We start from the raw sequence: 14,902 nt of genomic DNA on the forward strand, positions 1-14,902 counted from the left end.
AGATACTATTCCAAGAAGCACAATACATTTATTGTATGCTGAACATAGATGGTCATGGACTTGTTTTTTTAAAAAATGGGGGACATATTTTACAATGGAGTGATTTAAAAGTCACTTTATAACTGTGGTGGGGAACTTGCAGCCCTGTTGTTAGGTTCCAACCTTCAGCAGCCCTGGCCAGCATAGTCAGCGGTCAGGAATGATGGGAGTTGTAGGCCAACACCAGCCCAGCTTTAGAACTCTCAGGTTCCATGATTATTTGGAATTTTCCTTTGTCTTTTTGATTATTTGATCTGAATTGTTGCATTGTACTTAGTAGAATGGCCATCTAAGTAACTACTGAATTTCATATCCAATTTCATATTCTCAAAGGAATTACAAGCCTGTGCCTTAGGCGAAAGCTGGCTATCCAATCACACAAAGCCAAATCAGCCTTTGGGCAAATCAGAAGTCTTGATTTATGCTTACCTGGATTTGGATTGCTGCCCACATTTCAAAATATATATTCTCAAACTCATGTAGAACCCAAAATACTAGTTTTCTAGAACCACTAGACTGATATAAGGAGGTAACATTTATGTGTTTATTACTTGCAAAAAAATATTTTTATTTTTTTCTTTAAAAGAAAGAGAGAGGTTTGTTCCTGTAGCTGAAGTATTCAAATACCAAGCTTGTGGGTGGGGATCAGGTGCACCCAGGTGCATAAATAGCCATTCCACACCTTCCTTGTTCACACTGAAACTTGGAACATATTAGCTGTTCTTCAAAGAAGAAGGAGGGCAGAGAAGGTAAGACTATCCGCTCTGGGCTTAGCAAAGCACCTCTTTAGAATCTTCTGAGCTTGTGAATCAGATTACTTATTAATGGGCAGGTAACAAAGAATGGGCTGGGAAAACTCTAGCAGTGAAAGGGCAGTGAGGTAGCATTTGCTGAAAAAAAAGCAGCTAGAGTGTGCTGTCTTCTTATTTATTCTGCTAACTATGCTTATGACTACAGGGCTGTTTTTTTAGCTTTACAAACCTATTCTTTTTTGGGGGAAATGTTTTGTCAACAATTGCTTTTCCATTTTTGATCTGCTAACAGCCTTTGATTTTTTAAAATTATTATTTGCTGTCTGATTTCCTCCTTAGCAAATAGAAGCACTTTCTAATAATGCTTTTTTTAAAAGCTGCATTTTCATCTATAGTGGTATGATTTCCATATTCTACTATCACCAGAGCGATTTCTGAATCTTAACTTTCTACCACTGACTTCTTGGAAGAAGAAGAGTTTCCCACTCATCCCTCTACAGTTTTCTCCATTTTCTGTCCATTTGTATTTCTTAGCACTTCCCTCATGCTGAAGCTGAAAGCATCCATGGTTATGGGTGGTGCTCTAAAAAGGACTCTGCTAGATTAGGGTTGCCACGTTCAGGGCCTGAGACTGATCCTGCATATTTAGGAGAAGAGAAAGTCAGCCAAGTGGAGGTGTTCTTGCAACTCTGTAATGGGAAAAACCACAAGGTGGAATGCTCCCTTCCCCCTGCACAACTTGGTTGCCAGGCCCAGCCTCCAAGAGGTCTTCTGTATCTTTAAATGTTGTGCAGGGGGAAGAGAGAATTGGCTGACTTTCTCTTCTCTTAAAGATGCAGGATCAGTCTCAGACCCTGAACCTGGCAACCCTATGCTAGATGCATATATTAGCTTACTTAATATCCCTGCAGCTTCAAAGGTAACAACAATGTCCTTGTAGCCTGGGTTTAAAAAAAAAAAAAAGAACCCTCGCTCCTCCAAACTTTTCCTATTTTAATTTCTCCATGTAAACATCAGAATCTCTCTCTCATTAATAACACAATCCTGTTCATGTTTACTCAGAGATAAGCATTGCATAAGATTTACTCTCATGTAAGTATGTACAGAATTGCAGTCTCTTTGTAAAAACACAGATCCCAAACCTGAAAATCATCTCCTTTGGATATCATTCAAGCTTTCTTCCAAGTTAATGTGTTTATGATTGAAGCCTCAGAAAAGGCATTGTGACACCATTGTTTCCAAAGGGTCACAGTATGAGCTGCTAAGAATATATTCTCAAGTAATCTGCTTCAAAATCGTTCCTGATTTTGAGCATGGTACACATATCCTGGCCATATCAGCCCTGATTGGTTTTCAGAGCAGCAACCCAAGGATTCTAAATGGTGCCACAATTTCGAAGATACAGTCCTGAGCTAAATTTGATGTAGGCAGACCTATTAAATGCAAGGCTGCCCCAATGAGTCCAATCAAAAAGAGCCAAAAAGGGTGTGCAGATGAGATGTACTGAGCTCTCCCTCTCTGCTATTTACCTCCTCAACTCCTTTTCCCAGATCTTTTTCCCCAGCTGGGCTCATCTCTAGTATCAAAGTTCATCTGGGAGGAGAGCATCTGGAGGGACATGCTGCATGGATTAATGGGGGGGGGGAGGGAGGATGCAGCACCATTTCCACTTTTTAAGGTAGACACTTACCGCCTACTTCTACTATATATGTGATTGGACAGTCCTGCCTTTAAACGGGTTTGTTGCTGTTCCATGTAGTTTGGGTCTACATTGGAACATTTATCAAAATTTCAGGCCAGTCCTGTGATTAGGCAGAGTGAGGTGCCAGATCCTGGAAGACATGGAATGATGGTGAGGCATAGGAGTGGAGGGCCCAGCTGTATGTGACATACAGCCTGCCCTCTGGTCCCTAAATTAACCAATGTTCAAGTAGGATCCATTTGCCAGTACAATTTTCTTCTGTATATGGAATTGCAGGGGTGGGGAGGTGGGAGAGAGAAATTGTCCTTTGCTTCAGATAGCAAAATGTCTTGGGCTGTCCCTTCTAGACTTGACTTATGTTCCACTGATTTTACCCCCAAGGTAATTTAGGGTAGTGAGATAATGTGGATTCCTGCTTGCTTCACCCCAAGTACAGAGCAGGAGTCACTATGTCCTCCTGAAAATGTTTTTTGAGAAATGATACTTAGGGGATGTAAGCATACAACCACTTCACCTCCAATTCAGTGATCAAACTATGCACAGTAATAGGCCAGCACTGTTGACTCAGTCCTGAGATCTAACGAAAACCCTTCGCTTCTGTCAAATTTTCAATCTGCCAAAAGGAGACAGAATTGCCAAGTCTTAGTAGCAACAGACCATAACCAGTAGTTAGGGGGTTACTCAGATTAAATTAGAATTGGGTTCACTATCAAGCTAGGAATGAGAGCACTGGAGAATGTTTAAAACTGCTAGAAGAATTAGTATCTTGAGATACATTCATTCTAAAATGATTGCACAGCTTTTAAAAAGCTCAGAAAACTTTAAGACTGCATATGCACTTACCTGAGAGCAAGTTCCAAGTGGGGGTTCCATCTGAGTAAACGGGAATAAGATCAGGCTGTACGTTTAGAACAAAACTTTACATGCATAAAGACATTGAGTTAAGCAGGGCTGAGCCTAAGGCCTATAGACCAGGAGTGGGGAACTTGTGGCCCTCCAGATGTTGTTGGACTCTCACCGGCCATAGCCAGCATGGCCAATGGGCAGGGATGATGAGAGCTATATTTCAGCAACATCTGAAGAGCCACAGGTTCCCCACTGATGTTGCACACTCTTAACTGGCACTAAGCCCCATTCAACACTGATGGACTTCTAATTAACCATAAACAAGATTGCACTGCACTGCACACTTGCAATCCTATGCAGGTTTAGGAGCAAATTCCATTGAGTTGAGTGGGATTTAGTTCCAAATATACATATCTGTTGCTCATGACCTTTAGCATTCATTTGCTCCTTTTTTCAATGTGACCACGCTGTTCCTAGTAATTTCACATTGGGGCTTGTGATTTAGCCAATAGTAGGCTGAGGATTTATTGCATGCCACTATTGTTCCTTCCCTAATAGTTTCATGTTACGGAATGCCGCTGAGTGTTTAACTGCTTTTTCTCCCCCCTAGCTTTAACCATGGAGAAGAGCCTAGTATCGGTGTTGCTTTTGCTCATTGCTGTCTCGTATACCCTAGCTAAAGACACTACCACTACCAAAAATGAAAGAAAGGACACAAAACAATCAAAAGAGACCCGCCCAAAACTACCACAGACCCTTTCCAGAGGTAAGGAAATGCAAACAGAGTTCTGCAGGAAGAGGGACACCTTTTCTTCCATTCTCATAAGACAAGACCCAGGGTCATTCAGTGAAGCTGAATGATGGGAGAGTCATGAGGAAGTACTTATTCACACAGTGCATAGTTAAGATTATGACACTTGATACCCCAGATGTGGTGATTATAGCTGTACAGGCTGTAATTGGGGGCTTAGGGGCCTCCCCCTAATTTTTTTCTGCCCCCCTTTTTTTAAACAAAAAATAAATGATTAAATTTATTATATATTTTTCTCCCCCCCCTACTTTTTTGGTGCGCCTCCCCTAAACTTTTAGGCTGGCTACAGCCTGGGGCTGTTCACTGGATCCAGCTAAATCCCAGATCCTGAGCAAAACCAGACCCATTCTGGTTGACCTGGGATTCAGCCAGATTGGGTTGAGGCAGCCCTGGATCGCCTTGATCAGGTTGGGTCAACTCAGAGTGATGTAACTGTCAGACAGGCCTGCATTCATGTCCTTCTCCTCCCTTTGACTGCATTTTTAATCAGAGTTTTAAACCCTAATTAAAATGCAGAGGGGAGAGGGAGTAGGAGATGCATACAAAGAGCCTACCTGTGTGTCCTCCCCATTAGCAACTGGCGGGATGGTGTTGCTTACTTGACTTCGTTTTGACACTCCTGGTGGCTCCATGTCAATGGGTCAGTGAAATCTGCTCCGGGTTCTAGTCCAAACTTTCAAGAACCTGTCCAAGGTGCTGAAACCTGGTCCCAACATAGGTTCAGCACCTTGGACAACTCTTTTAAAGTTCGGATAAAACCCAAAGCATATTCCATTGCCCCACTGAATATGGAGCCACCAGCCACCATTGCTGGTGACACCAGCCACCTGCACTGCACCAACCTCCCTTCTGCCTCACCTCTCCATCTTGGTAACCATCAGTGCGGAGAAACAAGGTAAGCAACACTATCCCGCCCACCAAATGCTACTGCTTCTGCCCGCCCGCCTGCTTGTTTAATCAGGGTTTAAACCCTAATTTGCAGTCTCCACATCTCCTTCCCCCAACTGCATGTTTGAATAGGTTTATAAACCTTATTAAACATGCAATGGGTGGGGGAAAGATTAGTCAGTACAGGATTGCAGTATAGGACTTAACCCCAGATAAATCAGTACAGGACTGCAGCCTAAGTGGGCCATATTCACAAAAGAGTAATAGTATTCAAGAAGTGGCTTTTCTTAATAAGAAGGGGGGGATATAGTATACTAATAATTGAATAAGGACGCTTCGAGGAAGATTCCTCCAACAGAGGGTAATTAATTAGTATCAGGTAGTTATCTAAATTTCACACTGAATTTGAAAAGAATGCAAGTTCAAATTAATGCCAGCTATTGAAGAAATCATTGCAATGAATCAAGAGAATACTTTTTTAAACATCCCTGAAAATATGATGGTATCAGGAGGCAGCTGGGCTTAAGAAGCATGAGGCAATACAGCAGGAAATTCATGGATTTTTGTTACTTCGGGTTGCCTTTGTTCAGGACTCAACTGGTTATGAAAAGACTTCCTCAACCATAACATACTTTAAAACTAAATTCCATTCATTTGCCTTAGGCTGGGGAGATCAACTTATCTGGACTCAGACTTATGAAGAAGCTCTCCATAAAGCTAGGACAAAGTAAGTTCCCACCAATATACCTCCAAGTGATTTGCACCACATTATGTGAAGTTCTTTCCCACTAAGAAATAAGAATTCTTTCAATGCCTGTTTCCAGTATGTTAAGTCCTAAGTCATTGAGTTATGGTCCATCCTGAGTTTTGCTCTCTTTATAGCCTGTTATTGTGAGATTCTGAAATGGATTGTCTTTTCTTTTCAGCAACAAACCTATAATGATCATCCACCACTTAGAAGAGTGCCCTCATAGTCAAGGTACAGTTCTTTACAACAGATGCATAATCTTTTGGTCTTCATCTAAGCAAATTAACTGCCCCCACCCCTGCAGAAATCAGCTCTTCTTAATATAGTGTAATCTATATTCCACCCTATAATTAATAACTGGGGAGGTAGAAGAATGGAAAACAGGGGTTTCTATTTCCTTTCATAGATGATCACAGTCAGAAATGGAGGTTCACAAATTGGTGCTAAAATGTTCAGAACATTAGCCTGTTCACCTGACATATGAATGTCAAACCTCCATGCAGTCATTCAAAATTTGTTTATTTATTATTTGATTTATATCCTGCCCTTCTTTCTGGCAGGAGCCCAGGGCGGCAAAGTTGTGAAGACATTTTCTGTTCATTTAATCTGCATGCATAGAATTGACAGTACCTTGCATTTTGTAGGGTCCCCAATTGTACAAATATAGCTCACATAAATTGTGTGCATGCAAGGTCTGTCTGAAGCTTCAAATAAATACGTAGAAGTTACAGGCAAGTCATTGGATGAAATTGTGCTTCTCCTATCTGTGGATGTGTTGTCTGAACAGGGTCTCTTTGGACTTATTGGTGGTTCATTTTTCTTTTATGTTCATGGCTTAGAAGATCACAAGTTCCCCTCCTAAAAACCCAGATGGATTCTTGTCTTGGAAAGGAGAGAAGTTTCTCCAACTTGATCAATCTGGGTTGTTCTGCTGAGCTTATACCTTGTTCCAAGGGCATGATGCCCTTGATGAACTCCAGCTCTGTGCTTGGGACAAAATATATTTTGGATGATATATAAGCCAATTTAGAAATGATGTAAAGAACTGTGTTAGGGACAGGAAAGCTCTGGCCCTCCAGATGTCATTGGACTCCAGCTCAATTCAGTCCCAGCCAGTAGTCAGGGATGACTAGAGTTAGAGTCCAACAATGTCTGGAGGGCCACAGGTTTCTCAGTTAATTACACCTCAGTGCTGGCCACCCAAAAATGCACTGTGTGCATTTTCCTTGCTTCAGCCAGAGAGTACCCAGCATGCCTTCCACATTAGAGGGTGTGGCTTTCAGGCAGAACTGAGATCCAGCACCTCTCTCCTTAGATTATACAGTTGATGTTTCATTTCTAAACTGGCATGGAGTTCCAGGACAAGCAATCTATGCATAGTGCAAGTAAACCAGTATGTGTAGTTTCCTGTCTTAGGCTGCAATTCCAGCCATGCCTACTGAGAAGTAAGTCATATTCATTTCAATAGGACTTACTCCCAGATATGTGGGATTGCACTAAGGATTGCAGCCTTAGCCTTCTTGTCACTTTCTTTGCTAGACAAAAGAATCCAAATTTCAATAACCAAAAACACTGACAGTGGTAACCTCAACCTCCTTTTTTACTCGGGCCTTTTTCTGGACTTTTGCTTCTTTAGCTGATCACTTTAATCATTTTACAGTGCTCTGTATCAGGACTTAATAATGAGAGCCTTAAACACTGAGAGTTCATGAATTTTATTTGATGGGCACTTGCAATATAATCTTTCAGATTCTTTTGTTCATATAGCAATTCTAACTTTTTTCTTCCATTCTAGCACTGAAGAAGGTATTTGCTGAACACAAAGAGATACAGAAATTGGCTGAGCAGTTTATTCTCCTCAATCTTGTTGTAAGTTTTACAGTAACACTTGATCAAGTACTCTGTTTAGTAATAAAGCGTTCCGGCCAAGTTTCATGTAGGTCTACCTAATCATTAGTAATGCTATCTAGAGTTGCCTCACACAGGGCACCTCTTCAAAATGGACATAAAGTCTGTGTAGGGGTAGTGGTGTGTAAGAGTGGGGAAGAAATTTGATTCAGTTCACATTTAAAGCTGAATCTATCAAATTCACACTTTCCAAAACAATATGAGAACCAAAACAGAGCCATCATTCAAAATTCACAATTATCTGAATTTTGCAATGCAGTTCTCCAACCAAAAATGTATATATTGGGGGAAAGTGTGTATAAGAATGAATATATTCATGAAAAAATACATATAAAATGCATTGTATTAGGACAAATTGCTTACAAACGTGTGCATTAGTCAAAACTGCATACAAAAATGTAACTGGGGGGAATTTGCATTAAAATACTGAAGAATTTTCATGAAGATTTTTTGTAATAAAAATGCAAATTGCTGCAGAAATGAGGAAAACTGAATTTACAACTGGAAAAAATGAGAAACTGGGAGAACCAAAACTGACAGATCCTTCAACCCCTAGTGGGGAGGGATGGTGAATATTTATACTCATTTTATAAAAACAATCCTGTGTTTACTTTGCCATGATTTTTGGAAAATTAATACATAGAGCAACTTCCCAACACATGTGTTCACCACAAAATAAACACTTTGCATTCTTCAAATATAACAATTTAGTACATTTTCCCTATGTGAATATTAGCTCCATATCGGGAAAAATATTGGGTGTGCAATGGAGTCGGTGGGAGTGCCCATTACAATTGGAATGCTCATCAAATCCTGATCATGGTTCAATGCTATTATATTATACATTCTGGGACAGCTATCATGTAGCTGTCTACGCCACCTAACCTTTCATTATGTTGAGGTAATGTTTAATGTTTAGACCAGTGGTTCCCTAACCTTTTCCCCCTCTTGAAAATTAATAATGTTCTTGGCAGACCCCTTAATGTTTTTTCTGCCTGTTGTTGCAATGCACCGCGCTAGATGATGTATAATTTTAATTGTATAGAGTTCAAGCTGTAATGCAATAAAATACAATATAAGAAATAAAAGAAGCTATAAAAATATAATTAAAAATCAATATGAATATGAAATGTGGACATGCCATGGACCACCTGAATGAAGTTTGCAGACCATTAGCGGTCCATGGAATCTGGTTTAGAACTCCTGGTTTAATAGGTGTCTCTGCTGTGTGTGATTTAAATGATACTTAACACTGGAATTTAGATTTTATTTTTTGTTCTAGTATGAAACCACAGACAAACATCTCTCACCAGATGGCCAGTATGTTCCCAGAATCCTGTTTGTAGGTAAGTAGTTCAGGGGTAAAAGAGATCTGCTTGAAAAATGGGTTCTAGGCTGAGATGTATCAAATGATACACGTTAACACTTTATTGTGGAATAAAGTTTTCTTCCCGCAATTCAGTGTGAATGTGGGGAAAACCAAAAAGGTGAAACACGTACATGTGGGCATATTTCACAGCATCACTGATTATGGGATGACATCCGACATCCTCTCAAGTATGTTTATCCAGCCAAGGAGGCAATTATTATCTATGGTACTTTTTTACTTGTCTAAAACTAGTTGTCTTTGCAGTACTAGGCAACGATATAAACAATATTCCCAAAACATACAAACTATTATGGCCCAAATATACAAACAGCCACCAGGTGTTGGCTGTTTGAAATTGCTCCTCTGAGCAATTCTTTTTCTGCTCTTCTGGCCCAACCCATAGAAAAAATTGACTGCCCACCTAGAAGTCTTCCAAATGTACACATTTATAGGAGCACAGAGACTGGAAGCTGGTGCTACCATGCGACAGATTGGAGCAGCAGATGTGGGCACCACTAAAACAAGGATGGGCATCTGGTGGCCCTCCAGATATTGTTGGACTACAAATCCCATTATCCCTGACCGTTGGCCATGCTGGCTGGGGCTGATGAGAGTTGTGGGTCCAGTAACATATGGAAGGCCACAGCCTCCCCATCCCTGCATGAAAAGTTTATAAATTGTCAGCTACATATAACTGCGATGAGGGAGCACGTGGATTTTCTAACACAGGCACCATAACATCTATACCTATCTCTACGACATCTACTATAGATTTTGGAAAGGTGTTTGCTATGCATTTGAACACCTCTGAAGATATTGTAACCAAACTTTGCACGATGGCAAAGATCAAGGAGCAGGTTTTTGTATGTGCTCATATATAATTGGACACTTTTTTTTGAATCAAGATAGGGGACTGCCCTCTCAAAGCTGCACTTATTTCAACCACTGAATTAAAAATTGCATTGATTTTTGGCTTCTTAAAATTCCTGTACAATCCTGGGTATCAGGCTGTAAATAGTGAATAATTGCAACCAACTAACATGCCCCATAGAGCCATGGAGAGGAATGTAAACCAGATTCCCTGTGGTTTGTCTGTGCAATGGTATAGTGCACATACTCTTTTTTCCAGTTAAACAGCGCAAAACCTGACTAGATCTAGCTTCGAAATCATAACACAATCTAGAATTCCTATTCTCGCTATAAACAGCTTTATAAAAGATAGGGAGACACACTGTTTAACTAGAAAGCACTTCCAGTTGCAGAAAGTGGGACACCAAGTTTTTGCCAATTCCTCCAACCTACTGTAGTCCTCCACCCCACATCCCATGCTACTCCAGAGTCCCCCACCCCAACCACCAGGAGCAGCTTTTTGTAGTGTATGGGGGACTGCAGAGGGTAGGAGGATCAATGGAAATTAGGTGTCCCCATGTGCATAAGCAGAAATGGAAAGTCACTACTGGATAATTTTATACTAAGAACATCACATAGTGCTTTTGTGTTCAAGCATCTTCTGTGTGAGTATAGCAGGTCATTGTCATTTAGGCCTCTTAGACAGCTACAAATGGAAAGTAAACACGTTCATTCTTTCCCTTCTCCAGATCCTTCACTGACAGTTAGAGCAGATGTTACTGGAAGATATTCAAACCGCCTCTATGCTTATGAGCCTTCAGATATCGCATTATGTAAGTATTTCCCATCTGAGCCTGGAGAGTAGCTTTGGAACAAAGGAAGATCTGCCATCCTACAGTAGGAGCTTTTTCCAGTTGCCCAACAACATCGGAAAGCCACCAATTAGAATCTCGCAACACAATTAATGTAGATGCCCTTCCCCTTACTGTGTTTCATACATACACCCAGAAAGCTGGTGTAGTGGTTAAGGTTGCAGTCCTACATGTGCTTATCCAATGAACTCAATGGAAGCTTACTTCTGAGGCTACATGTTTCGCATTGCACTTTGAGCTGCAAATCCCCAACCTAAGTCTCACTTTAGCCACAAAATTCACTTGCCAAGGCTTGGTTGCTTAGCTTTACCTCCCCGTCCATATATGGGATGATGGTGATAAAATTAATACTGTCCTACTTTACAGGGCTGGATGTTTTTTGTAAGAATTACTGAGACAGTCTTGGAAAAGGTGCACTATAAATGCTTTTTCTACCTTGTGCCAAGATTTATTGTTTTATCTTCTGTATACCACTTAGAGATTTTTATATATATATTAATTAGTATACAAATAGCTTAAATAAATAAATTTGTTACTATAAGTTAAAATCATAATACATGTACAGTTTCAGTGGCTAATTTCCCTATGGAAACTTATCTTAGACATTTAGAAATATCTGTTTCTGAAAGAAAGATGCGTTTGGTGGAAAGAAAAAGTAGGTTGACATTTTGTTTGTCCTGAGAAATTGCGCCACAACAACCCAAACAAACAGCTTTTGGGTTTAAAAGGCACAGCCTTAAGCATATTTGCTAGGAGGAAAGTTCCACTGATCACATTGGGACTTCAGAGTAAGGATAAGGGAGAAAATTAGTTCAGGGCACATTTTAATGCAAGCCTATTTGCACTTCCGGAAAAAATACACAAACCAAATGAAGCTGTTCTTCAAAATTCATGTCTCCACATTTGGAGTTCTCCAGCAAAATAATGTGTGCAAACGTGTGTATTTTAGGGGAAAGTGTGCATTAAAAGAAATATCATAGTGAAAAACACATACAATAATGCCTTCTATTGGGAAACATTGCATGTAAAACTGTGTATAGCAGGAGAAATGCCCACTCGGATGCTGACACATTTTCGTAACGACTTTTTAAAAACTAATAATCACAGATTGACGGGGAAATGTAGACAAGAATAGAAAAATGAGAAACAGAAAAATGACTGGACAGATTTGTCCATCCCTACTTCTGAACAAGCATGCATACATTTGTGTAACCGGGGTTAGAGGCTGCTGGTTTCTCTATGAATGCCATGTGAATGTCATGTGAAACAGTCTTCACCTCTGTCTCTGATTTTAAATTTTTACATGGTTTTTATTGCGTATATGTATGATTGTTGTAAACTGCTTTGAGGTATTTTTATGAATAGAGATATACAAATATTTGTATAGATAAACAGCATACATTGTTTCTTCCATTGTAGGTGCTGGGAAATTAATGCAAGATTTGGTTTCCTGCAGTTTGCATAATTTAGGGAGTTAAAATTGACATGCATAATGTGGGTTTCAATAATGGATTACTTTTTGTACACACCTGCCTCTCCCTGATTTCTGGTTATTTTTTTCCCCTTAGTGTATGCAAATATGCAGAAAGCTCTGAAGCTGTGGAAGACTGAATTGTAAGGAAAGAAGACAGACAAGCTCTCAGGTCTTCCACCTCCAGCTCAGCCTACTGAATGTGTAGGTTAGCCTTGGATATACATATCAAAAACTCACACTATGCACAACTTCCTACAGGATAACTGTGTTATAAATACTCATTTGTAACTGTGTGGTATTATATATTGATTGCTTTTATAAAATAAGAATAAAAACACTATGCTGTTTTCTATAAATCAAAATAAAAAAAACACTTTATGGAGTTTGCTCTGTTGGAATCTGTCTAACTTTGTGATCTTATTTAGAACTACCTAAAATATTTCCAAAGATACAAATAACATGGCTAAAAATGTCTAAAACTTAATTGTGTACAGATCAAAGCATGCCAATCTATGGCAATTCCAGGTAGGGCTGGAAAGGACTCTTTTCTGAAGCCCTGGAAAACTGCTGCAAGTCAGTTTAGAGCTAGGTGAGGAACCTGTGCCCCTCCAGAAGTTGTTGCCCTCCATCTTCCATCATCCCTGACCATTGGCCAGGCTGGCTGGGGATGATGGGGGTTGGAGTCCTGCAGCATCTGAGCTAAATAATCCAATGGTCTGACCCAACATAGAGCGGCTTCCTATGTCAGGAAATGGAAGTGGGTGGGGATACAATGTACAGTTTAAAAATCCGCAACAGCTGCTCAAGCTGAAGTTAAAACATTATTTAAAAAGAAAAGTGCTGGACCTGAAACAGCAGAAATGGTGAGGCAACGTCCTCTGTTGGTGTGGCATATTATGGACTACAAGTGCACTGTAGAAATTTCCCCCCCCAAACCAAATAGATTAGAATGATTCAAACATGTGAAGGTGTGCAGGACAAGGCTGAACAAACAAACAAAAACCACCAACACCCATTCAAAACACACTTGTGTTCTGCATAAAACACTCATGCTGAATCAGACCAAAAGTCCACCTAGTCCAGAATCCTGATTCTCACAGACATCACCAGATGCTTACAGGAAGCCCACCTGTGGGATCTTCCTTTGGGGTTAGCATTCACTGGGAGATTACCTCTGAAATTGGAGTTTTTTTCTACTTCGCTATCTCCATGAATTTGTCTACGGCTGTGGGGCCCTTCAGAAGTTGCTGGACTCCAACTCCCATCAGCCTTAGCCAGCTTGGCCAAAACTGGTCATTAGACAAATTTAGGGATGGTGAATCTGTGGGAGTTGTAGTCCAGCAACCTCCAGAGGGCCACAGATACACCATCCCTAAATTTGTCTAATGCCTAGCAGCATCTGCAGGGCCACAGGTTCCCCATCCTTGCTTTAAGGACATGACCTTAGACTCAGCCTGGTTTATGCACAATTGTCATTGACAAATGGGTCTGGATGTATATCAAAATAGAAAATGATGATTAAGTAGAATTTACAAATTTTCATTTGGATAATCAACAACAACAGCAAATATGCAGGACTTCTTGATCTTATGCACTGCCCCTAAGCAAGGCCAGATCCATTCTCTAGCCTTCCACTGAGTTTCTGAAAGACACTGAAAAGTGCTTCTTTTAAGACTCTTGAGAGTTTCACTATCTTGTGAAATTCCTGTAGTCTAGCAATAGTTGTGTTATTATGAAGCCATGACAGTGGCTTATATACTATAGCCAGCACAGACTTTTCCACATTCCGCAATGATAAATTGAAAATACCCCCATGCCATTCTGCTGCTTCCCATAAGCTCATATCAAAACAAAATCTTACAAAACTTATAGTCCTGAACTCAGAAACACTTGCTTAACAACCCTCTACATTTTCATGGCAATACACAAAACAGAGAGAATCAAGAGTTCAAGGTGTAAAATGAAGGGGGGGAAATCCAGACAACTGTTGGACTTCTTTTCTGTCAGTGGTCTCATAATTTGTTGAAATTAATTAAAAAATCAGCCATTTTCACAGAGTGCCTGTAATCCTGTTACTGACCATGCCCTATACTCTGACCTTTATCTTCTGCAGTTGAAAAGTTAAAAAAAATGCATGGCTGATTTTTAGTTAATTTAAGAAATGTAATATTGAAGTCTATTAATACATTGGGCATGCTCAGTGAGAACCAACTGCCAGTGTTCTAAAAGCCAGAATCACAGCTGTTTGGCTTGGCTAATCAGGGGACACACCCAGGCCAGACAGTTATTCAGTTTAGACAGTCCTGACTTCCCCCAAATCATCCTGGGAAATGTAGTTTGTGAAGGGTGCTGAGAGTTGCTAGGAGACTCCTATTCCCCTGACAGAGCTCCAGTAGCCAGAGTGGTTTAACAGTCAGCCTTTCTTCCCAGAGAATTCTGGGGACTGTAACTCTGTGAGGGGAATAGGATCTCTCCCAGAAACTCTCAGCACACTTCCCAAACTACACTTGCCAAACTACACTTTGGGGGAAGCCATGACTATCTAAAGTGAAATAAAGGTCTGGTGTGGATGTGGCCAGGGACAGCTTTTGTTTAAATTTTGGTGGGAGACTACATGTGCCTGCTGTAGAATAAAAAGGTGGGG

The 14,902-nt window shown here is 40.4% G+C and overlaps 1 protein-coding gene across 1 annotated transcript; it reads left to right on the forward strand.

The window, feature by feature from the left end:
- The first annotated feature begins 707 nt into the window (after nt 1–707).
- On the forward strand, nt 708–12,634 carry AGR2 (anterior gradient 2, protein disulphide isomerase family member). Its single transcript, XM_061586481.1, has 8 exons — nt 708–788; nt 3,950–4,105; nt 5,702–5,765; nt 5,965–6,017; nt 7,582–7,655; nt 8,977–9,040; nt 10,662–10,745; nt 12,353–12,634. The coding sequence occupies exons 2-8, from the start codon at nt 3,958–3,960 to the stop codon at nt 12,400–12,402; spliced, it is 537 nt and encodes a 178-aa protein (XP_061442465.1). The 5' UTR covers nt 708–788; nt 3,950–3,957; the 3' UTR covers nt 12,403–12,634.
- Nucleotides 12,635–14,902: the final 2,268 nt, after the last annotated feature.

Source organism: Rhineura floridana, chromosome 10, assembly GCF_030035675.1.
Source record: "Rhineura floridana isolate rRhiFlo1 chromosome 10, rRhiFlo1.hap2, whole genome shotgun sequence".
Taxonomy (NCBI): domain Eukaryota; kingdom Metazoa; phylum Chordata; class Lepidosauria; order Squamata; family Rhineuridae; genus Rhineura; species Rhineura floridana.